A 24,800-nucleotide genomic window follows, 5' to 3' on the forward strand; every position below is an offset into this window, starting at 1 on the left:
CTTCCTGCATATGGATAAGGACTGCTTCAGTTCTGCAGGAGTCACAAATGGTTATGAACATGGTGAAATCATCAGTGAACATCCCTACTTCTGACCTTATGATGGAGATAAGGTCATTGATGAAACAGGTGAAGATGGTTAGGCCTAGGACACCATCCTGAGGAGCTCAATCACACTCTGAATAATACAATCCAGAAACCCCTCTTCTTCTGATGGTACAGACTATAGTTAATTATTCCAGAGTGCTCTGCTTTAGTTTAATTTTTGGTGGCTCGGGATACAGTATCCAGAGTGTCTTACATAAAAATCACACTGTATATACATAGAAATATAGAAAACAAGAGGAGTAGGTCACTCGGTCCTTCGAGCCATTCAATATCATGGTTGATCTTCTATTTCAATACCATACCCCCGTTCTCTCCCCATACCCTTCACACATTTGGTGTCTATAAATCCATTTCCTTCAAAAATATACTGTGACTTGGCCTCCACAGCCTTCTGTGGTAGAGAATTCTACAGATTCAAGCCCCGAGTGAAGAAATTTATCCTCATCTCAATTCTAAATGGCCTATCCTGTGTCCTGAGATTGTGACCCCTTGTTCTAGACCCCCCACCAGCCAGAGGAAACATCATCCCTGCAGCCATTCTGTCCAGCCCTCCAAGAATTTTATATGTTTCAATTAAATGCCCTTTCATTCTTCTAAACTCCAGTGAATACAAGCCTAGTCAGCCCAATCTCTTCAATCCTGTCATCCCAGGAATCAGTCTGGTGAACCGCCGCTGCCCTCCCTATTTTAGGTAAGGAGACCAGAACTGCATACAGTACTCTAGGTGTGGTCTCACCAAGGCCCTGTTCAGCTACAGTAAGACATTCTTGCTCCTGTACTCAAATCCTCTTGCAATGAAAGCCAACATACCATTTGTCTTCCTAACTGCTTGCTGCACCTGCATGCTTGCTTTCAGTGACTGGTGTACAAGGACACCCAAGTCCCTTTATACCTCAACATTTCCCAGTCTTGAGTATTGCTGAAAAACAGTGACATGTTTAAGCTTTGAGTCTTGCAATCACCAGGACACCTTGCAAGAATACCAATATTAAGGGAAAAACAACAATTTATATTGTATGTGAAGAGTGCTGAATGGTTGGCAAGTGGCATCGCCAGCCAAGCCAGCAATTATTACCCTAGTTCATAGGGCATTTAAGAGTCAACCACATTGCTGTGGGGTCTGGAGTGACATGTAGGCCAGATCAGGCCAGGACAGATTTCCTTCCCTAAAAGGACATTAGTGAACCAGATGGGGTTTTTACAATTCAAAAATTCATGGTTATTAGACTTTTAATTGAATTCAAATTCTGCCACCTGCTGCGGCAGGATTCGAACCTGGGTCCCCAGAGCATTACCTTGGGTCCAGTGACAATACCACTATGCCATTGCCTCCCTCAATGGTGACTGACAGTCAACTGCCAAGCATTGTTCAATTTCAACCAGGCAGCTTGACCCTGATTGGTCAAGGCACTGCCCTGAGGAATGAGTCAGCAAATGCTCTCACTTATTTTGTTTAGCTGAAACAGGCGGTGTACACACATTATTTCTGTCTGCAAAGAACAGGGCCTTGTGTATTAATATATACAGCTTCCTGTACATGCAAATGCACCACACTGACTGACAATCTTATTTTGGCTGCCAGCGCAATTCTTAGCACAGAGGATTATTTAGCAAAATGTTGTCTAATTGCAGAATCACATCTAACATTGGACACTGTTGCGAGTTTTGCAAGCACGGGCTGGTTGGGTACGACTTCTACCATGCCCGATGCAAATAGCGGCTGGGACATGCTGTTTTTGGGATATACGGGATGTATGGCACTGAAACATTTATGATAGAAATATAAGTCTGGATGGTGAAAGACTTGAAGGGAAACTTCCAGGTGGTTGTGTTCCCATGTGTCTGCTGCCCTTGCCCATCAAGATGGTAGCAGTTGTGGGGTTGGAAAATAGTAACAGGAGTTTTCTTGGACAGGATTAATGTTTCAAAACAAGTGTCGATGCGTAAACAGCAATGCAAGATATTGACTCACATACATTATAGTATGTCAACGATTTTCTTAAGTAATACAGAACACCAGGTATCAACTCCTACCTTTGCTTTGGCAGTTAGATATTAGTGCGCATGCCTGATCATATTCTGTGCATAATTTCTTAACTGGAGATTCCATTTCTGTTCCTAGATTAGACATGACTTCTCTTATCACTTTCAAGTGGACCAAAGCTGTCAATATGCAGTCTAGCCAGCAGAGAGCAGATGTGTTCTTCCACTGAAGAAATAATTGTTCAATCTGCGACCCCTCATTTGGAACTTCCAATCTAGTCTGATCAAATTCAGTTGGTGGCTCCTTTCTCTTGCCACATAATTGACCAGGCACCATAAGAATTGGCTTGTCTGGGACAACCATGCCATTTCTTTCACCTGAATTAACTGACTTATGGCTGCTTCCATTTTCTGAACAAGGGACAAAACTGTTGATTTTGTTTAAGCTATTTTCTAATGGTTGAAATGCAACATCCTTGGGTGCATCAGTGAAACCATTCCAAATGTCTTTATTATTACAATTAGAAGTTTTCTGTCGTTTTACATTCCGTTTACACAGCGGAATTAGTGAACCTGGTCCACAGGTGCTCTTCACAGCATTATTTGATGGTCGAGGTAAGGTAGGTGAAATGAGGATCTCATTTAATGGTTTACATCCCAAAGGAAAGACACACTAAAAGGATTTAAAGAAAACATTTAGTTAAAATCAGAAACGTAATTAATGACCGAATAAATGCAAACACTATCTTTGTGTGTCTAATCTAATCGTTAGAAATTTCGCCACAAACATGTTACAATTGCATAGCTGGAAAAGAGAACTGTTTTTCAAAACTGCAGATCAATGCTATAGTAACCACCTAAGGGACCTGTGAACTATGTTGCAGATGTAGGTGTAATGAATTACAAGCACAGAAAATCCCCGTTTAACATTGTTTCACTTTAATGTAAGTTAATGGTGCCTGTTATCTCATTTAGCATCGCAGGTTAATTTTAATGTCATTACCTGCTGGTCTGATGTAGGGCTGCATGGCTTGATCAGTGCCATTTTGGAGTGGCCTCTGCCACTCCCTGACTCATCCTCTCACCAATCCTTGTTCTTGCTGAATCTCCCATTCATTGCTTCCCTGTCTTGAACCCCTGCTGTGAGTGAGAACTCTGGAGATGAGCAGTGAAAGGCAGGAAGAGCAGCTTCAACTTGCAGGAGGCAAGTTCTCTTCAAGTGGGTTTGTGATCAGAAATCTGTCAGGATCAGGGATATATTACCATGAAACAATTTACTCAATAGATTGAATTGGGACCCTGGCCTGGGACTCAACTCCTCTCCACTGCGACCGCCCGTGCTATGGATGTGGAAGCCTCTCCTGTCGGCTTTAAAACCTGGACAGGGGTGGATAGGGAGATTTTTGATCAAAAAGGGCTGAAGCTGATCACAAACCCACTTGAAGAGAACTTGCCTCCTGCAAGTTGAAGCTGCTCCTCCTGCTTCTCACTGCTCATCTCCAGAGCCCACGCTCACAGCAAGGGCTCATAGCAGGGAAGTGGCGAGCAGTACTGATAGGGAGTGGGAGGTTCAGGAAAAGCAAGAATCAGCGAGGTGTTAGGGAATGGCAAAGGCCGCAAGTCAGAGGTTTGGCAGCAAGAGGGTGGGTTAGGAGCCAGAAAGGCCATGAACCAGAGGGTCGGTGAGAAGAAGGGCCAGCAGTGACCAGGAAGGTCACAAGGACGAGCAAGTGCGGCAGCAAGCAGGAGGTATTGTAAGTAGAAACTTACCTTTTTTTTATATTTAAGTTTATTTCTAAAGTTAATATAGGAACTTTGTAAGTATTTCAACGTAAAGGGTGTAATGTTTTAATTTTTTTCCCTGATGAGGAAGGTCCTACAGAAGCTAACCTCAGTTTTTACATTGGTTTTAATGGGAAAATGTGATTTGCTTAAAGTCGTTTCACTTAAAGCCACAATTTTCCAGAACACAACTACAACTTTGTGAGAACTTACTATATTGGCTAACAATGTTGAATAACCTCTGAATTTAGCAAATTGATTAATCTTAAATATGACTAACCGCTTTGTAGCAGCTTATTGTATGGAAAACATTCCAGTGAGTTTCCAGGAAAAGCATCAACAAACTCACATCTAAAATTTCCTTTACCTGTGGATTTTCACAAAGAAGAATGGATTCCTCCAAGCTAATATAATATCTGCGTAAAGCTTTCTTTTCTCCTTTTGTAGCACAGGTAGGACAGTATTCCTGTAGACTGACTGAGGTGATTTCAGAAAACTGCACAGGGAAAAAAAAAATTGGAGCAAGAAAAGTTACCTGTAATGTTTACAATTCGGGGTTTTTAAAAAAAAAAAATCAAATATTTTACACCATTCATCTGTTCATGACCAGATAGACTTAAAATCCATTTCATATATTTTCATCTTCAGTATACTGAAGATGAAGTGCACACTCAAGGACGGTTTTAAGTCGGACAAAAATGACACACAGTATCGTTTAAGCTAAGTTTACTTTCATATTCTGGTTTTCATTTGAAAGTAAGACTCAGTGCCCTCAGGTGCATGTTTCAACAACTACTCAGTAGTTAGAGGATTACCATGGTAACCATGTTTTCACTTCAGACAAATCTTTCGCCATAGCACTTTGTGCAAGATTTCCGTGTCACTTTGAATGAGTTTAGAATGTTCCATATTTCTTCACCTTTTCCAGAAAAGACAATAGATTCAAAATAATTTGAAAATGTAATAAAATTTAGAACTTTGCTCAGTTTAGAGAGGAATAAACAGTTTTACTGACTTTTCCCAAATACCCCACCGTGTGGATGGAAGACACATTTATATCAGTGTCTGGACCACTCAGTGGCAAACCAGTCTTGGTCTTCTGTTTATCCGCCATGCTGAGCCAAAGGCTAACCTTTACCATCTCACCGGTGATTTGAAGTACACCATCAGGAACTTCTCAGAATATGCTGTTAAAATAAAAGTTGAAGATATCATTAGAGGATATATAAAACCTAATATTTTTTAAATTGCAAGTAATCAGTAAACTTAAAACTGTTAAAATGCAAGCACTCATACTGAGTATCATACTAAAAATATACATCAAGCACAAATTCAAAATGACATTTAGTTTAAGATATTTTGAAATAAATCCAGATCAAATTCAGTTAGCTACTATCAGCTCACCAGAGTGTTAAATTGAGATTAATCCCATTGCCATCTTAATGAGAGGTGTAGCCAAGTTCTCGTTCACTTCCTCAAAATGACATTATTAAAATTGATGGACAAAAGAAAAAGTTGTAACACTAAGGTTTTCCTCCAAAAGGTTAGGCCTGGAGGCCCATCTAGGTCTTCAAAATGAAATCTATGGCTTTCATAATCTAATTGGTGGTCTTTGAAATCATAGAAATCTTATACCTGCTTGAAACTTGAATGAATATATTTACAGGTGGATGCAAGGGAACAGAAAAGTCACTTTAACCTCTATTAGCACTTTTGTCCTCAAACAGCTATAATGCAACCTGTTTCCAAAATTTCTTTAGAACTACCACTTCACACTAAAGGCAAAATACAATAATTTGTACTTGTCAATGTAAGCCCGACGAGCCAATTGGCTAAAGTGTTGCTAGGATAGGTGGTAGTGGGAGAGAGAACTAAAATCAGTCAGCATTGTTATGCAATGAATGCCACTAGCAAGTGAATTACTGGACACTAAGTGAGAACAGGATTACACAGTAATTGAATAATCTGACAACACCTGCTGTCCAAGCTCACATAAGTGAGGTACCAGAGTAACGCTGGTATCTTATTAATTGTATCCCATAAGTCAATGTTTTCTGGATGAAAGTAGAAAATCTAAGAAAGGTGGGAAAAAGAGCAGAAAGGTGAAATAAAAAAACTCTATAAACAATTGCTTCTTTGATTTACTGGAATTCAATAGTAAAGGAAACGCAGGATAAAGTTGGCAGTATATATTTGTGCTCAATGGAAGTGAAGCCCTGTAGCCTCAGGTCAAATGCAGAGTAATAAGTACTTTCAGAAATCAAGGAACTGAATATAAAAGAGAGAGATCGTCATAGAACTTTATAAATCACTGTTTAAGCTGACATACTGTGAATGATTTGGAGCATCACACTTCAGGAAAGATGCAAAGGTCTCAGAAAGGGTACAGAGGAAGTTTACCAGAATATTACGAGGAATGAGGAAATTCAGTTATGAATGGAGGCTGGTAAAGTTAGAATTGTACTCCTTGGAACAGGGAAAATTGAGGTGACCATTGAGGTTTCAACAGAATAGATACAGAAAGTATTCTATCTGGGTAGTAGGTCAATAACCAGTGGCAATTGTCAAAATCATTCCAAAAGATATAGAGGTAAGATGAGAAGAATTATTTTCACTGTGCCATTAGGATCTAGAATGTTCTGCCTGAAATGGTGGTGGAAGCTGACGCCAAAAACAAAAGTAAGTTGAACAGGTACTTGAGGATGAGGAACTGAGACAGGTTGCAGAAAAAAAGGGGACTGTGGAGCTAAGCGTGATCGCTCTTTCAAAGCATCAACAAAGGCACAATGGGTCAAAAGGTTCCTTCTGTGCTGACTCTTGCACATTACTTGACATTATTGTGATTTATCCATATCCCGCATCAATCCTAGCTTAAAATTGAAAATTCTAATGCAACAAAAAATTTTGCACCATATTTTGAAGACCATCGATAGCCTGTTACATTTAAAAATCCCTTCCAAAAATTGAACTATTTTGCGTTAACTTTGGTAGATAACATTGCAGTTCCAGAGCTATTTAAAAAAAAATCAAGTCAGCACACTTGCAAAGCCCAATGCTTTAAACAGGGTGCCATCAAAAAATCACGAATCAAGCCAATTTATGTCTGCATTTTACCAGCCTTTGGTTCAAATGAAAGGCTGAAAAGAATGCTCTATTGATTAGCATTAGCAACATCTGCAGGGGCTACACATCATTAAGATTGTTTTACAAGTGTAACTGCCATTACCAAAATTGAGCTTTAAATTTCACTCACCTTGTTTAAGAAATGCAATAATCTGTCATCTGTATCCTAATTCCATCCAATTGCAGTCAGAATAACAAAGTGCTCCCACTGTTAGGTCAAATATCAAGCAACCACTAATCAACCCAACCTTTTCTGCTTTTTAAACTATAATGGGTACATTTTTGAGAAAACAGTTTTACCACACAGAAAAGCCCAGACAATATAATGTAAAAATATTACATAAGACTTACCTTTCACCAACTTCTACCTGTTCACTCTTCCTCCCCACATGATTTGCTGTTATCTCCAACTGGCCTATTCTTGATACTATGCACTCACAGTCAGTATTTTAAGATTTGCTTTAGATTTAACATTATCCTCAAATTATTTCAGATGGACCAAGAGGACAATAGCTGTTGAGCTATACAGATTTGTCATTTTTAAACCAGTTTTTACTCTTCTTGCCTCAGTGAAAGCTTTTTCCACCAGTAGGAAGCACAGTCCAAAGTCTGCTTTTTGGGAATCATGACTAATAGGAAAAGTGCTCTTGTAGCAGAGCTCCAAGTGTAATATTTGCCCCTAAATCTGTGTTTTGATTAACCACACTTGTTTACCTCCATTGCAGTTCTAAAGAATGAAAACATCTGAATCAGAATTATGTGCTTTGAGAGAAGCTATCAAAATTTCTACCTATTTCAACTGGCCATGATACTTTACCATCACAGAATGTGTTACAACAGGAAGGTCAACATAACAAAATTCCAGTGGGAAAACACTCCCAAACATGGATACATGCACTAATCAGGCCTAACAATGGAACAGTTTTTAAACAAAATTTGTTCTTTAAAAATCTAGGTGAGTTTCTATACTTCAGGTCACCCATTCCATGAGCCAATTATTCTGAGTAGAATAAACTGTTTAAGTTGGACATCAGCACGAGGCTTCCGTGGCCCTCTACTTTAAAAAATACAGTAAATATCAAGTGACAGCAATACTCATATAGAGCACAGCATGACTGACATGGAGAAGAGGGAAAGGAGATTAAACTCAAAGCAGGGACTTTCTTTGGGCATCACAAAATAAATTTCTTGCAAGAAGCACACATGCCTGCAGGATACAATAGTACACTGTAAATTAATGAATATATTTTGAATTAGAATCCATCTTTCTATTCAACATTGTCAAAGAAAAGATCCTGAACTGTTTACATAGATGGGAAAAAAGAAATAATGTGTGTTTTGACTTTATATTGTTTTTCAGGATTAGATGGATGAGGTTAAAACATACTTTTTTCCTTTTTTATGAGGGAGAAATAAACAAACCACAAGCAGCCCAGATACACTAAAACCATATAGTTAGGCTTTTTTGAACTGTGATCACATCTCAGCCTTAGGATCCAAAAATGCCTCATATTCTATCATGGTCTGCACTGAATTTATCAATATCAGGTGGGATTATTGGGTATAAAAATGGAAAAGGAGATGGAATCAATAACTTATTCCACTGTACCTTTTGCTACCCGGTGAGGCATAATGAAAAATTTAATGTGAAAATTAGCAGCTAGCTGTGTTGTAATGCTCCCTGAATGATACATATTCACACGTTAAGATGACACAGGTAAAATGCACAAGGAGAGAAGTGTGCTGGGGGCTCCTTGGTATTCATACCCATGTATGAATGAATCATAAGCTTCAAGATAAATCAGGTATGGTGAGTAAATCAATAAGTTTTATTTAAAAAGGCAGTGACAAGGAAATAAATAGCTTGAAGGAGAAGACGAGATATAGTGAATGTCAGCTGAGTGACAGGAAACAAGAGTAAAAGTCTCCTGTTGTTTTTCAGACTGCAGGAAGCTATAGAGTGGGTTCCCCAAGGGTCAGTGTTAAGACCCATTTTTCCTCATATACATTAATAACCTAGACTTGGGTGCATGGGACAATTTAAAAATACGCAGAGGACACAAAACTTCAAGTTTTGTGAATTATGAGGAGAATAGTGATAGACTTCAAGAGGACACAGACAAGCTGGTGGAATAGGCGGACAATTGTCAAATGAAATTTAAGGCAGAAGTCTGAAGTGATTCATTTTGGTAGAAAGAATGAGACGAGGCAACATAAAATAAAAGAGGACAATTCTAAAGGGAGTGCAGGAGCAGAGAGATCTGGGGGTACATGTGCACAAATCATTGAAAGTGGCAGGTTGAAAGAGCAGTTAATAAAGCAAACAGGATCCTAGGTTTTATAAATAGGGGCATAGAGTACAAAAGCAAGAAAGTTATGATCAACCTGCATAAATCACAGGTTCAGTCTCATTTGGAGCAGTGTATCCAGTTCTGGGCACCAAGTTTTAGGAAACATGCAAAGACATTAGAAATGGTGCAGAAAAGATTCATGAGAAGAGCTCCAGACATGAGGAACGTCAATTACTTGCATAAATTGGAAAAGCTGAGGTTGTTCTCCTCGAAGAGAACATTAAGAGATTTGATAGAGGTGTTCAAAACCATGAGGTATCATGAGGAAGAAACAGCCAGTGGTTAGGATCTGGAATACACTACCTTACAGTATGATGGAGGCAGATTCAATCAAGGCCTTCAAAAGAGAATTGAACAATTATGTGAAGAGACAAAAATGCAGGGCTATTGGAAAAGGCAGGAAAGTGGGGCCAGATGAGCAGCTCAGGCAAGAAAGCTGACACAAAGACAACAAGCCAAATGGTCTGAGGGCTCTCCGCTTCTTCCTTGAAGAGGCCAGAACAATCCCCATCCACCACCACTATCTTCCATCTGGCTGAACTTGTTCCCTCACTGAACAATTTCTCCTTAAACTTGCCTCACTTTCTCCAAATAAAAGGTGTGGCTATGAGTACCTGCATGGGCCCCACATGCCTGTCTCTTTATGGGATATGTGGAACACCAGTCTGACTCAGGCCTCCTCCCACAACTCTTCTTTCGGTACATTGATGATTGTTTTGGTGCCGATTCATTCTCTCGCCCGGACCTGGAAAAATTTATCAATTTTGCTTCCAATGTCCACCCCCCCATCACTTTCACATGGTCCATCTCCAACACTTCCCTTCCCTTCCTTGACCCCTGTCTCAATTTCTGGTGATAGACTGTCCACCAATATTCATTACAAGCCCACCGACTCCCATAGCTACAGCTCCTCACACCCTGACTCCTGTAAGGACTCCATCCCATTCTATCAGTTCCTTTGCATCGGTTCCGATTATGCCACTTTCCAAAACAGTGCTTTTGACATGTCTTCCTTAACCAAGGTTTCCCACCCACGGCAGTTGACAAGGCCCTCAACCGTGTCCAACCCATTTCTTGCACCTCTGCCCTTACGCCTTCCTCTCCCTCCCAGAACCATGATAGGTTCCCCCCATCCTCACTTTTCACCCCACTAGCCTCCGCATTCAAAGGATCATCCTCCACCATTTCCGCCAACATCTCTCTCCTCTCCCCCACCCCACCCCCATCAGCATTCCATAGGGACCTTCCTTCCGGGACACCCTGGTCCACTCCTCCATCACCCCCAACACCTCAACCCCCTTCCCATGCAACCACAGAAGGTGCAACACCTGCCCCTTTACATCCTCCCTCCTCACCATCCAAGGGCCCAAACGCTTCTTTCAAGCGAAGCAGCGCTTCACTTGCACCTCCTTCAATTTGATCTACTGCACTCACTGCTCCCAATGTGGCCTCTACATTGGAGAGACCAAATGCAGACTGGGTGACCGTTTTGTAGAACAACTTTGGTCTGTTCACAAGCATGACCCAGATCTTCCTGTCGCTTGCCATTTCAACACCCCTTCCTGCGCTCATGCCCACACGTCCATCCTTGGCCTGCTGCAATGTTCCAGTGAAGCTCAACACAAACTGGAGGAACAGCACCTCATCTTGCGATTAGGCACTTTTCAGCCTTCCGGACTTAACACTGAGTTCAATAACTTCAGAGCATGAACTCTCTCCTCCATTCCCACCCCCCCTTTCCATATTCATTTTAAAAAAAAAGTATTAATTTTTTTCCACTTATTTTCATTATTATTTTTAAAATTTATTTCCATTTTCATTCATTGTTTTATCCCCAGCTTTTAGCCTATTTTCAATCTTACTTCCCACCAACGTCCCCCCCCACCGCCCCCCCCAAACCCCCCATGCCCCCCCCACCGCCCCCCCCCGCACCCCCCCCCACCCCTGCCCCCCCCCACCCCTGCCCCCCCCCCCCCACCCCTGCCCCCCCCCCCCCCCACCCCTGCCCCCCCCCCCCCACCCCTGCCCCCCCCACCCCTGCCCCCCCCACCACCCCCAATAGGGCCATGTCACTTTCCAGAGTGCTTACTTTGGTCTGGCCATAATCACATTTTGCTTTCTAAATATTACCATGAGCAACTCATTTAGCCAGTACCACCACCATTAACTACTTTTTGACCTTTTGTTTATGACATCTTTTTGCCATCTCTCCTTTGCCTCCAACTATTGCTGGCCCTCTATTCAGCTTCACCGGTTCCATCGCACCTCCCCCCTGCCCCTCCCTTGATCAGTATATATTTCACCACATCTCTACCTCCCTTTAGATCTGAAGAGTCACACGGACTCGAAACGTTAAATCTCTTTCTTTCTCCACAGACGCTGTCAGACCTGCTGAGTTTTTCCAACAATTTTTGTTTTCGTAAGCCATATGACCTCCTCCTGTGCTGGAACCATTCTATCATTCTGGTTAGAAACCATCACATGCCACTGCGCAGAACCCCAGACCAAAGGAATAGTTCCGAGCATTCAAGCAGGGGGGCGTCAGGGGATGAGATTTGCGCTGGAAGAGAATGCGTCAAAGTGAGATCTCCCAAAGCAAGGTGAATATCCAAAATGACAGGCTCCAGCGGGCCTGGCATCAACCCAAGTTCAAAGAGCCGCGGACCTGAAGCTTCTGCCCCAGAGAGGCTGAAGGTGTAACGTGTGTGCGTGTGTGTAAACCGAACCCACATAAACGCAGCCTCTCCCTCCCTCAACCTTAACCGCTTCCACCGGCCTCCGTGGGGCCAGACTCGGGCTGGGGCTCCAAACACATGGAGAATTCACGTGAAACCGGCCCTAACCTGTGCCTGTGGCGCTGCCGATTTTCTCGCACCTTCTGCTCCTGGGTCCCGCGCCGGCGGTGCTCGCGCGCCCCCCGGTCCCTCCGCTCCCGCGAGCCGCGGTTGGTCGGTCTGTCTGTCTCTCCCGCCGCTACCGCCGCCGCCTTTGCTCCGACGTTCGCCTAACGTTTTCAGCCCTCCACTTCCGGCAGTCCCCTTCCACTTCCGGTTTGACTGCAACCCTGGTCCGGATTTAAGTTTCCGCCTGCTGTTTAGTACAGGGTGTGACAGTCGGTCACCGAACCTAAAGACAGAATGACAGAGCTTTAACGGCGCTGAAGGAGATCATTCGGCCCGTCGTGTCTGCACCAGTTCTCCAGATGAGCATTATGACCTACTGCCATTGCCCTGCCTTTTCCCCGTACCCCTGCACATTGTTTCAATCTATAATTATCCAATGCCCTCCTGAATGACTCGATTGAACCTGCTTCCACCACACTCCCAGGCAATACAATCCAGACCCAAACCACGTGCTGTGTGAAAAAGTTTTCCCTCCGGTCACAGTTGCTTCTTTTGAAAATCACTTTAAATCTGTGTCCCCTTGTTTTCTGAGCGGGAACGGCTTCAAGAACATGAAGCAGCGAGCGAGTCTAAATAAAATCTGTGTCTCGGTGCCTGTATGAAAATCCTAGAATTAAAGAAGGTTTCTCAGAGCTATCAAACTCTAATTTTCAGTTGGGATTCCCTCTTGTTCAGGCTGTTGGGCAATTTTAGTGCAGCCTGTCCAAATTAAAAAAGTGTGCTTAGTACTATATATATATCATAGTTTGATGAGTTTTACCAATTAATATAGTTAAATGCATTTTGGAGTCCACTGGTCGTATAAATTTTCAAGTGAGTCAGTGAATACCTCTCTTTATGTTCTTTAATCACCCAGTTGTTCACCAGAGATTGAAATATAGGCGGAAGCAAAATACTGCAAAGACTGGAAATCTGACATAAAAACTGAAAATGCTGGAAATACTCAGCAGGTTTGGCAGCACATGTGGAGAGAGAAACAGTTAACTTTGTAGGTCAAGGACCTTTCTTAAGAAATATGGTCATCTGGGGAGACTCTTCCTCACAGCTCCTGTGCTCCTGGCAATGTCCTGTTCTTCTGGACAGTGACTTTACTGTATCATTAATGAGGCTGGAGATCCAGCAGAATCAACAGCAAAGTCCAGAGTTCTGATGAAAGTGATAAAAGACACCAAGCTGCATGATGTTTTCAGCAACCATGCAGTGGGAGCATGTGTAGTTACATGTGGATGACACAAAACAGGCCCATCCCTCCCAGGATAGGCTTCCTGTTTATGTTCAAAGTACTCACGCTCAGATCCACCATTGACAAGCCAATGTTCTTTGACCACTGTCTCCAACTAGTCGACCGTCTCTTGCAGGAAACCAGAGGGTTGGCAGAGGGACATGGAACCTGAACATGAAACCACTGACTCCAGAAAACAATGAGTAACTCAAAAAGGTAATAAACCTGAGGTACCAAACAGGTTTCTTGTTAAAAACAGTAAACTTTACTTCCGAGCTGCTGATGAATCTACATGCTTGCACCAAGCCCAAGGCCCTAAGATTACCCACATTTAGGACTAATTCGTCTGTACAGTCACATGATCCCCATAACAGTATGAAAGGTTTTACTTACAATTACTACATTCCTCCCCCTTTAATTTTGTTTTACCTTTCTTATTTGCAAATTTATCTTAACCCATATCATATACAACTATATACAGTTCATAGAAACATAGAAAATAGGAGCAGGAAAATGTCATTCGGCCCTTTAAGCCTGCTCTGCCATGCATATGATCATTGATGATCCTCTATCTCAATGCCATACTCCTGCAATCTTCCCCATACCCCTTGACGCCTTTAGAGTCCAGAAATCTATCTATTTCCTTCTTAAATATATTCAGTGACGGCCTCCGCAGTCTTCTGTGGTAGAGAATTCCACAGGTTCACCACTCTCTGAGTGATGGTGTTTCTCCTCATCTCAGTCCTAAATGGTCTACCCCATATCCTGAGACTGTGACCCTTTGTTCTAGAACCCCCAGCCAGAGGAAGTGTCATCCCTACACCCAGACTGTCCAGCCCTGTCAGAATCTTATATATTTCAATGAGATATCCTCTCATGCTTCTAAACGCCAGTGAATCCAGGCCTAGTCGACCCAATCCCTTTTCATACGACAGTCCTGCCATCTCAGAAGTCAGTCTGGTGAACCTTTGCTACATTCCCTCTATGTCAAGTATATACTTTCTTAGGTAAGGATACCAAAACTGCAAACATTACTCCAGGTGTGGTCTCACCAAGGCCCTGTACAGCTGCAGTAAGGCATCCTTGCTCCTGTACTCAAATCCTCTCGCAATGAAGGCCAACATACCAGTTGCTTTCTTAACTGCTTGCTGAACCTGCATGCTTGCTTTCAGTGATTGGTGTACAAGGATACCCAGATCCCTTTGTACATCAACATTTCCCAATCTATCAACCTTTAAATAATACTCTGCCATTCTGTTTCTCCTACCAAAGTGGATAACTTTGTACTTATCCACTTTATACTGCATCTGCCACGTATTTGCCCACTCACTCAACCTATCTAAATCGCCTTGAAGCCACTTAACATGCTCCTCATTGCTCACATTCCCACTGTGTTTTGTGTCGTCAGCAAACTTGGAAATATTACATTTTGTTCCCTCATCCAAATCATTGATGTATATTGTGAATAGCTGAGGCCCAAGCACTGATCCCCATGGTACCCCACTAGACACTGCCTGTCACTATGAAAATGACCCAATTATTCCTATTCCCTATTTCCTGTCTGCCAACCAATTCCCAGTCCATGCCGATATATTGGCCCAATCCTATGTACCTTAATTTTACACATTAATTTCTAATGTGGGACTTTATCAAGAGCTTTTTGAAAATCCACTGTACCACATCCACTAGTTCCCCTTATCCATTCTGCTATTACGTCCTCAAAGAACTCCAGTAGGCTTGTCAGACATGATTTTCCCTTTCAAAAATCCATGCTGATTTTGTCTAAGCCCATTGATATTTTCTAAGTGTCCTGTTATCACATCCTTTATAATAGACTATAGCATTTTCACTACTACTGAGGTTAGGCTAACTGGTCTGTAATTCACTGTTTTCTGCATCACTCTTTTTTTAACTAAAGGGGTTACATTTGCCACCCTCCAATCTGCCGGGACTGTTCCAGAAACTTCTGAATTTTGGAAGATGACAACCAACGCATCCACCATTTCCATGGCCACCTCCTTTAGTACCCTGGGATGTAGATTATCAGGCCCTGGGGATTTATCTGCTTTCAGTCCCATTAATTTCTCCAGCACTATTATTTTATTAATACTAATTTCCTTCAATTCCTCCTTCTCATTAGACCCTTGGTTCCCTAGTACTTCCAGGAAGTTATTTGTGTCTTCCTCCATGAAGACAGAACTAAAGTAATTGTTTAATTGCTCTGCCATTTTGTTTTTTTCTATTATAAATTCTCCTGTTTCAGACTGTAAGGGACCTATATTTGTCTTCACCAATCTTCTTTTTACATACTTATAGAAGCTTTTACAGTCTGCTTTTATGTTCCTTGCAAGTTTACTCTCATACTATTTTTCCCCTCTTAATCTATCTCTTGGTCCTCCTTTGCTGAATTCTAAACTGCTCCCATCCTCAGACTTGCTACTTTCTCTAACAACTTTATATGACTCCTCTTTGGATCTAATACTACCCTTAATATCTTTTGTTAGCCATGGTTGGGCCACTTTTCCTGTTGTGTTTTTGCACCAGAAAGGAATGTATAATTGTTGCAATGCATACATCTATTCCTTAAATATTAGCCATTTACTATCCACTGTTATGCCATTTAATGAAGTTCCCCAATCTATCTTAGCCAATTCATGCCTCATTCCTTCATAGTTTCCATTGTTTAGATTTAGGACACTAATGTCAGATCGGACCACTTCACTTTCCATCCTAATGAAGAATTCTATCATGTTATGGTAGCCGTTCCCTAAAGGACCCCTTACAACAAGATTACTAATTAAATCTTCTCATTGCACAATACCAAATCTAGGATAGCCTGTTCCCCAGTCGGTTCTTCAACATACTGGTCTAAAAAAACCATCTCATACACACTCCAGGAATTCATTCACCACAGTATTATTGCTAACTTGGTTTGCCCAATCTACATGTAGATTAAAGTCACCCACGATTACTGTAGCACCCTTGTTACATGCATCTGTAATTTCCTGTTTAATGCCGTCACCTTATCACTACTGTTTGGAGAACTATAGACAACTTCCACTAATGTTTTCTGCCCTTTGTTGCTACTTAGCTCCACCCAGACTCATTCTACATCTAGATTTCCTGAGCCAATATCCTCTCTCACTATTACATTGATTTCATCCCTAACTAACAACATCACCCCAACTCCTTTTCCTTTTTTGCCTGTCTATCCTAAATATCGAGTACCCTTAGATATTTGGTTCCCAGCCTTGGTCACCCTGCAGCCATGTCTCTGTAATTGCAATCATATTGTACCTGTTTACATCTATTTGCGCTGTTAATTCATTTACCTTATTGAGAATGCTCCGTGCATTCAGGTACAGTGCCTTTAGACTTGTCTTTTTAACATTTTTACACATTTTAATGTTCTTTTGCCCTACTTGCGGCTAGTCCTTGTTTCCTCTGCATCCCCTTTTGCTTTCTACCTTTTTGTCTTTCACTCCTATCTTTATTTCCCTCTCTTGTGTCTCCACTCTCGGGTTCCCATCCCTCTGCCAATCTAGTTTAAACCCTCCACCACAGTACTAGCTAATATCCCTGCGAGGATATTAGTCCCAGTCCTGCTTGTACAGGTCCCATCTTCCCCAGAATCAGTCCCAATGCTTCAGGGATCTAAATTCTTCCTTCCTACACCACCTCTCCAGCCACACATTCATCTGGTTTATTCTCCTGTTCCTGATCACACTAGCACGTGGCACTGGGAGTAGTCCTGATATTACTACCTTTGAGATCCTGCTTTTTAATTTATTTCCTAGCTCCCTATATTCTGCTTTCATGACCTCATCCCTCTTTTCACCTATGCCATTGGTAGCGATATGGACCACAACCTCTGGCTGTTCACCCTCCCTCTTCAGAATGTCCTGCAGCTGCTCAGTGACATCCTTGACCCTGGCACCAGGGAGGCAACATACCATCCTGGTGTCACCTCTGTGGTCACAGAAATGTCTATCTGTTCCCTTTATGATAGAACCCCCTATCACTATTGCTCTCCCACTCTTATTTCTCTCCTCTCTGTGCAGCTGAGCCACTCATGGTGCCATGGACTTGGCTCTTGCCGCATTCCCCTGAGAAACCATCTGCCCCAACAGTATCCAAAATGGAAAATCTGTTGGAGAGGGAGATGAACCCAGGAGACTCCTGCACTACCTGCCTAGTGCATTTACTCTGTCTGGTGGTCACCCATTCCATTTCTACCTGTGCACTCTTTACCTGCAGCGTGACCACCTCACTGCACATGCTAAACACATAGATCTCATTCTTGCAGATGCTCCACAGTGACTAGGTGCAACTCCAGCTCCGAAACATGGATTTCAAGTAGCTGCAGTTGGAGACACTTCCTGCACGCATGGTTGCCCTGCACACTGGAAGTGTCCCTGACCTCCCACATCACACAGGAGGAGCATTCTGCTTGGCCGAGCTGCCCTGCCATGAGTTACCCTGAAATTACTCCCTTTACTTTTACTTCCTCTAGAACATTAAAGACAGAAGGAACCAGGTCCTACATACCAAGGCCCCTGCTCTTCTTACTGAGGAAAGATAGAAAATGAAAGGATCATCTCTTTCCCTCTTCACCAAACACCCTCTCCCACTAAACTCCAACTGAAGTGCTCTAATGCAGCCCAAAGCAGCACTCCAGTGCAGACAAAAGCAGCACTGTAGATGGCTTGCTTTTATGCTGTTAGAATCGAGCTTCTGAAAACCTGTTTAAGCCAGTTTACTAATTTACTGGCTGCAGCTGCAAGCAGAGTCTGTATAACCTCTGTTTTAAAGCTGGACTAAAACTCACCTTCTCCCTACTCAAAGAGCAACTTTTAATTAGTTGCTAAATTAAAGAAATGTTAGGCTTTAGATAGAAATTAATGCTTAAAAGTCCCTATCTCACCAAACTCCAACTGAAGCGCTCTGATGCAGCCCAAAGCAGCATTCTGGTACAATGCAATTATTGATTAAGTTTTTGGCTTGGTTTCCTGATTCAGGTAGAGCGACGCAACCGTACAACTTGAGACTCTTCCATTGGATCAACTTGACCAGGAACTGCAGCATCCGGGACACCCTTAGACAATGGCAGTTCAGAATTATTTACTTAAACAGAAATATCAGGGATGTGTATTCTTTGTCGATCTGGCACCTCAGGGATCAAAGGTTCGACTTCAATTTCGGTTGGAGTAACTGGTTGTTGGAGTGTCTTTCTACTTCTGAGATGATCCATGTGTTTTCTAACAATCCTGTTTCCCATTTCTACCTGGTATGAAAAGGGCTTTGTTTTAGAGATGATTATACCAGGAACCCATCTCAGTCCAATTGCAAAATTTCGCACAAAAATTCTCGATCTTTTACAGTGAACACCAGAATTCACTTTCTGACTACTCTGGTTTTTCTCCACCTTTCCCTCTAAGTTAGGGAATACTAGACTTAATCTTGTACGAAGGTGGTGTTTCATTAGCAATTCAGATGGTGTTGGACCCATTGTTGCATGAGGAGCCACGCGATAATTGAAAAGAAATCTTGAAATTCGTGTTTCTAACGTTTCTTCAGATAGTTTCTGCATGCCTGTTTTAAAGGTTTGTATTGCTCTTTCTGCTAATCCATTGGGTGAGGGATGCTACGGTGCTGTTCTGACATGTTCAATCCCATTTAGGTTCAAGAATCTCTCGAATTTCATACTAGCGAAAGCAGTACTATTATCCAAAACAGTTTCATCTGGTAGCCCATGTACACTAAAACATTGGTGCAACTTTTCAATAGTAGCACACGATGTAGGTGATCTCAGTTCATACACAACCAACCACTCTGAATGCCCGTTGATCACTAAAAACATGGTACCTAATATTGACCTAAATAGTTTATGTGTAGTCTAACCCAGGGTCAACCAGGCCACTCCAATGGATGCAGTCGAACTAAGATGGGCAGCTTCTGCTGTTGCTGACACCGGAGACAGTGTTTAACCATTTTTTCTACATCACTGTCTATACCTGGCCATCAAATATAATTTCTTGCGAGCATCTTCATTTTCGAAATGCCTGGATGTGCACTATTGTGGTCTACCATTAGTGGTTCCCTTCCTTTCAAAGGGACAACAACTCTTGCTCCCCACAACAACATACCATTTTAACAACTTAATTCAGATTTACAGGCATAGAATGGTTTTAATTCTTCAAAGACTTGTGCATTTGACCATCCATGCAATACCTGTTCTCGGATTCTTGCTAAAATTGGATCCCAGTTTGCCCAATTCTTTACCTGCTTCACACAGACCAATGAGAAGTCAAGGAAATTCAACACAATTACAACTTCTTGAGGTACTGGAACCATGTGTAATGCTATAAGAACATAAGAAATAGGAACAGGAGTAGACCATTCGGCCGCTCGAGCCTGCTCCGCCATTCAATAAGATCATGGCTGATCTTGTGATTTGAGTTCCACGTTCCCATCTAACCCCGATAACCTTTGATTCCCTTGCCTAACAAGAACCTATGTACTTCTGCCTTAAAAATATTCAATGACCCCTCCTCCAACACCTTCTGAGGCAGAGAATTCCAAAGTCGCACAACCCTCTGAGAGAAAAAAATTCTCCTCATCTCTGTCCTAAAAGGGCATCCCCTAATTTTAAAACAGTGCCCCCTAGTTCTGGACTCTGCATGTTTCTGGGTACATGAAAACCCCCACATCAGTAACACCTTAATTTCTGAATTACTAGTGAGCTGCTTCCAGTATTTCCTTTTGATTTTTGAGTGGTAGGGACCATGTCCTGCTTCGCGGCAGTCTCCCTGGTCTTTGCGCCACGCCCAGTGGCAGGTTCCCACCCTAACTGAAAAACAGCACCATGTTGCACACTCTTCAAAGCCAGTGGGTCCCTCTCAGCGTTCTCCATTGCTAGCACTATCTCCAAGGCGTGCTTCAGGTCAATATTAACTTCTGCAGGTCAGTTGAATGACGTCATTGTGTACAACATAAACCAAACAATCTTGCAACATGTCATTTAGATCACCTCCATAATCACAGTGCTCCATTAGCTGTTTTAACCTCGCAATGTATGTTGCGATCAGCTCACTGCGGACCCTTACTCTAGAGTTGAGCTTGAATCTTTGCATGATCACCAATGGTTTAGGAAATGAAAATGTGCCTTCTCCTGTCCCTGTCCATAACAGAATTTGGGGCTGCATCTGAATCAATTGGACTAAAATGAGCTGAATCTGACAATAAAAGAATAGATTGGAAACAGAAAGGGAAAGTTCAATAGTTGAAATTGTTTCTTTTCCAAAAAGGACTACAGCAGCAGGCTTCGCATATATTAACTAGAAAATAGTATGGCCAAATTTAATGTGAAGTCACTTGTAGAACAGGAGGATTTAACAAGGAACAGTTTAGAGCAACAGCAGACTAGTTGGAATTTAATGTGAGAAAACGGGCATGAAGGCTCGAGGTGCTAATAATGCTCGCTGAGCATTTTGACCTCGCCCTAGAATTGGAACAGGCAGAAGATATAGAACCCAAAACAGACCAGGCTACTTTAGCAAAAATTCACCTAGAAGAATGGAGGCTAGAGTTACAGTTTCAAGCAAGAAAGGAGGGATGAGAAAGGCAGGAGAGAGAGAGAGGATTCCAGGAAAAGAATTGACAGAGAGAATCCCAGAGGGAAAAACTTGAGAAGATATTATAAGCACAAATAGACAGTGAGATAACGCAGATTGTGCCAGATAGGGAAATATTGTCTTTATGTAGTGGAGAAGCTGCTGGTAATTCAAATAACCCTGGCTGAAAGGCAAGCTTTGATTTCTTAAAGTATTCCCAATTAGAATCCAAATTTGAAGAAGATGACATTGAAATCTTCTTTGTATCCTTTGAGAAGCTGGCAAAAGAGTTAACATAGCTGGCAGAGATTTGGACTCTGAATGCAGGGTCACATAGCAGGGAAAGCCTGCAAGGTTTATTCCATAATATAAAAGCAAAAAACTGCAGATGCTGGAAATCCAAAGCAAAAATAAAAATACCTGGAAAAACTCAGCGGGTCTGACAGCATCTGCGGAGAGGAACACAGTTAACGTTTCGAGTCCATATGACTCTTCAACAGAACTAAGGAAAAATAGAAAATATATTTCACCTCTTTTCTATTTTTCCTTAGTTCTGTTGAAGAGTCATATGGACTTGAAACGTTAACTGTGCTCCTCTCTGCAGATGCTGTCAGACCTGCTGAGTTTTATTCCATGTTGCCTGCAGAGAGCTCTGCGAGTTATGAACAAATGAAAAATGCTAACTGAGTGCTTATGAATTAGTGCTGGAATCATACTATCAAAAGTATAAGAATCCTTGCAAAAAAGCCCACTTAAACATTCCTTGAATTTGAAGGAGTTAAATAACTTGCATTTTACTTGTGGGTGTGAGCAATCAAAATTGTCTGCGCTAATGAGGGATTAAGGGAAATAATCCTATTAGAGGAGTTCAAAATTTGCTTTCTATACAGCCTTAAAACTCACATAGAGGAACAAAGAGTTTCAAAAGCCAGGGAGGCAACCATCATAGCAGATGACTTATGCCTTAACCCACAAACCACGAACTCAATAAATTTGGATCTTGTAACACTTACAAGCTAGGGGCAGATAGGGTGGAGGTGGATGAAACGGAAACAGGTTCCAGAGATAAGGAGAGCGGGGAAGAAGAACCAGATCAGTATGTGAGTTTCAAAAGAAGGAACCTGGATGGTAAACCAGCAGGAGTCCGCCCAGGGTGTTTTCAGTGTGGAAAGCCTGGGTGCCAGAGGGGAAATTATTGACATGCCAAAAGACCAACAGGGTGACCTGTAGCCAACCCAGTAACTGTGGCAATAAAAATGGTCAGTTTATGTTCAAATGTTACAATCACCAATCCAGGCATTTGTCAAGATTTTTTGTTTAAGGGGCAAATGACCCCTAGCTTTTCCACAAAGTCAGAAAGGGAGATCAGCATCCTCGGGGATACTGGTTGCTGGCGAACACTGCTCATGGGCACACATGGGGAATTTCTGCCCAAAATCAGAGTGGATGACAAAGTCCAGATGAAGAGACTCACAGGAGAATATGTAAAGGTTCCTTTAATAAAAATTTACCTGCAGCGTAAGTTGGTTACCAAGGTAGTGACGGTCAAGGTCATTCTAAGCTTACCAGTGCAGGGGCCAACCTATTGCTGGGCAATGATTTGGTGGGATGTCAAGTCTTGGGACCAGAGCAGTCCACAGAGACGGGGGAAAATGATGCAAACCAGCAAAATTCTGCCCTGTTCTGCTGCAGAGAGGGCTGAGGAAGTTTCAGAGATCCTACAGGGGGCAATTGAGCCAGTAAGAATTAGGGAGGTTAATGGAAAGCCAATAGAATTTAAAGGACCAGGATAGAACCCGCAGAATTTACATGGGCCAAGGTAGAGCTTGTAGAATTTAAAGTGGCCAAGACAAGGCCAAAGGAATGCCAAGAGACTGGGATAAAAGCAGCAGAGATTGAAGAGGATGCACCAGAGGTGTGATTGGTAGAAACCTTCTTCCAGAATTTAAATAGGGACCAAGAAAGTTCCCAAGCAGGCAGGGAGAGAGTGAAGGAGATGCCTCACCTAGCTGAAGTGCTACAGGGGAGAGCAGTGGAAGCTGGACAGCAACTTCTGCTTACAAGTTGCCCCAGAGGAAAACCCATGCCCAAAGTAAAGGAAAAAGGGAAGGTGATATGCCATAAGATGAACAGCACTTGTGAAATCCCTGAGGGAAACACAAGTGCAGCCAGTGTAGAATTTCCCACTGAAGGGCCAAATGGTCAAGTTCAAGGTTCGAATCAAACCCAGCAATTCAGCTTCAGGACTCGCTGGAGACAAAGTGCAGGAGGTACATCACTCACTATCATCCTAGAAATAAGAATCATCAATAGATCAGAACCTGACCTATCTGAACCTCTCGAGCTATATCTTTCTTGAGTGTGTGTGCTTGAGTAAGTGGCATAGCATTTAGACTTTTAGGTGAATCTTAATTTAACCCCATGAAAGTTTGCTGCTGATTATTTAAAAGTTAACACACACTCCAAGCTTGAGAAATGTACCTGCGATCTCTGCCAACCGATTACGGGAAAGAGGACAAGGCGGTTTGACAAGCAAGGGGGTTTGATAAGCAAGGAGGTGAAAGGTTATCAGGGTTAGGCAAGAATATGAAGTTAAAACAAGATCAGCTTTGATCTTATTGAACGATGGAGCAGGCTTGAGGGGCCTACTCCTGCTCCTAATTCGTATGGTCGTATGTTCGCAAGGGTTTTAGTTCTCTTCCGTCCCTGTCCATAACAGTAGATGAGGAACTCCAAGAAGTCAGCAAGCCTCTCTCTTTGTCTCAGAGTCCTCCAATATCTTCCTCTGGTCCAGAGTTCACTCCATGGAGCAGGATGAGTCATGCTTCTGTTTCTTTTTTCAAAAGGTTCACACAGGATTCTAAGATCAATGGCTGAAGGAAGAAGATGATTCACTGGTGTCCTCACAGGCTGACATACTAAGGATCAGCAAATCAGTTAATGTCAGGCTGTACGACATGAAACCCACTGACACTTGTCCTTCCTGTCCCCCATCCAGGAGGTTTTATATGGCAGCAAGCAGGAGAGTCTTGATCACCCGCTATCTCTAGACATGTTGACAAAGGCCTCTGGTCCTTTGAGAAGAGCAAAACTCTCAGAAGCAACAATGTGCTGGTCAAGTTTTTTGGACTGTGGGACTGGAACAATCCTAACACACTGAAAGTGTATGGAACCAAGCACCTGGCTGGCAGCATAATCAGAATCATAATCAGATGAGGAAAGCCATCATATACAAGCAAAGGAGGGAGAAGGAAGAGATTTGAAATGGGCAGCCCGTTTCATGACAAAATTCTATCCAAGGCCATCACCAGTCAGGTCAAGTCTGCCCTGGAACTGTTGATCCATGTGCATCAGACCTATGCCATACCCAGCAGCAAGATTTCTGCTAACTTGTGCAAGTCAAGGATATGATCACTTAGGTGCAGGACAGGAGAGTGGATAAAAACAAAAAATAAAAACAAAAAAACTGCGGATGCTGGAAATCCAAAACAAAAACAGAATTACCTGGAAAAACTCAGCAGGTCTGGCAGCATCGTAGAGTCGAGAGTGGATACTTGCCTTATCAGCTTGAATCATAAGAAGGCCTTTAATAGAATATCGCACACGTATATGATGGGCAGACTTTCCAAAATGCTGTTTGGGGAGGGAATCCACATTTGGATCCAACTACTCTACACAAACACTTAAGCACTATTTTAAGCAATGAATTGAAAATG

The 24,800-nt window shown here is 42.3% G+C and overlaps 1 protein-coding gene and 1 long non-coding RNA gene across 8 annotated transcripts in view; one reads left to right on the plus strand and one right to left on the minus strand.

Moving 5' to 3' along the window:
- The window catches only part of uspl1 (ubiquitin specific peptidase like 1), a 31,867-nt gene extending 19,506 nt beyond the window's left edge, over window positions 1–12,361 (minus strand). Inside the window, exons 1-4 of one of the 7 annotated variants that reach the window (XM_041198784.1) lie at window positions 12,222–12,361; window positions 4,888–5,059; window positions 4,240–4,368; window positions 2,142–2,763 (exon numbers count right to left, since the gene is read on the minus strand). In XM_041198784.1, coding sequence (XP_041054718.1) covers window positions 2,142–2,763; window positions 4,240–4,368; window positions 4,888–5,013 — 877 coding nt within the window. In that variant the 5' untranslated portion in view covers window positions 5,014–5,059; window positions 12,222–12,361. The other 6 variants (XM_041198783.1, XM_041198785.1, XM_041198788.1 and 3 more) reach the window with 6 other exon arrangements.
- LOC121283960 lies at window positions 11,899–24,450 on the plus strand. The gene is made up of 3 exons (XR_005944409.1): window positions 11,899–11,946; window positions 13,608–13,687; window positions 23,931–24,450. It is a non-coding gene; the product is annotated as an uncharacterized LOC121283960 (long non-coding RNA).
- The last annotated feature ends 350 nt before the right edge of the window (window positions 24,451–24,800 follow it).

Source organism: Carcharodon carcharias, chromosome 11 (genome assembly GCF_017639515.1).
Source record: "Carcharodon carcharias isolate sCarCar2 chromosome 11, sCarCar2.pri, whole genome shotgun sequence".
Classification (NCBI taxonomy): Eukaryota; Metazoa; Chordata; class Chondrichthyes; order Lamniformes; family Lamnidae; genus Carcharodon; species Carcharodon carcharias.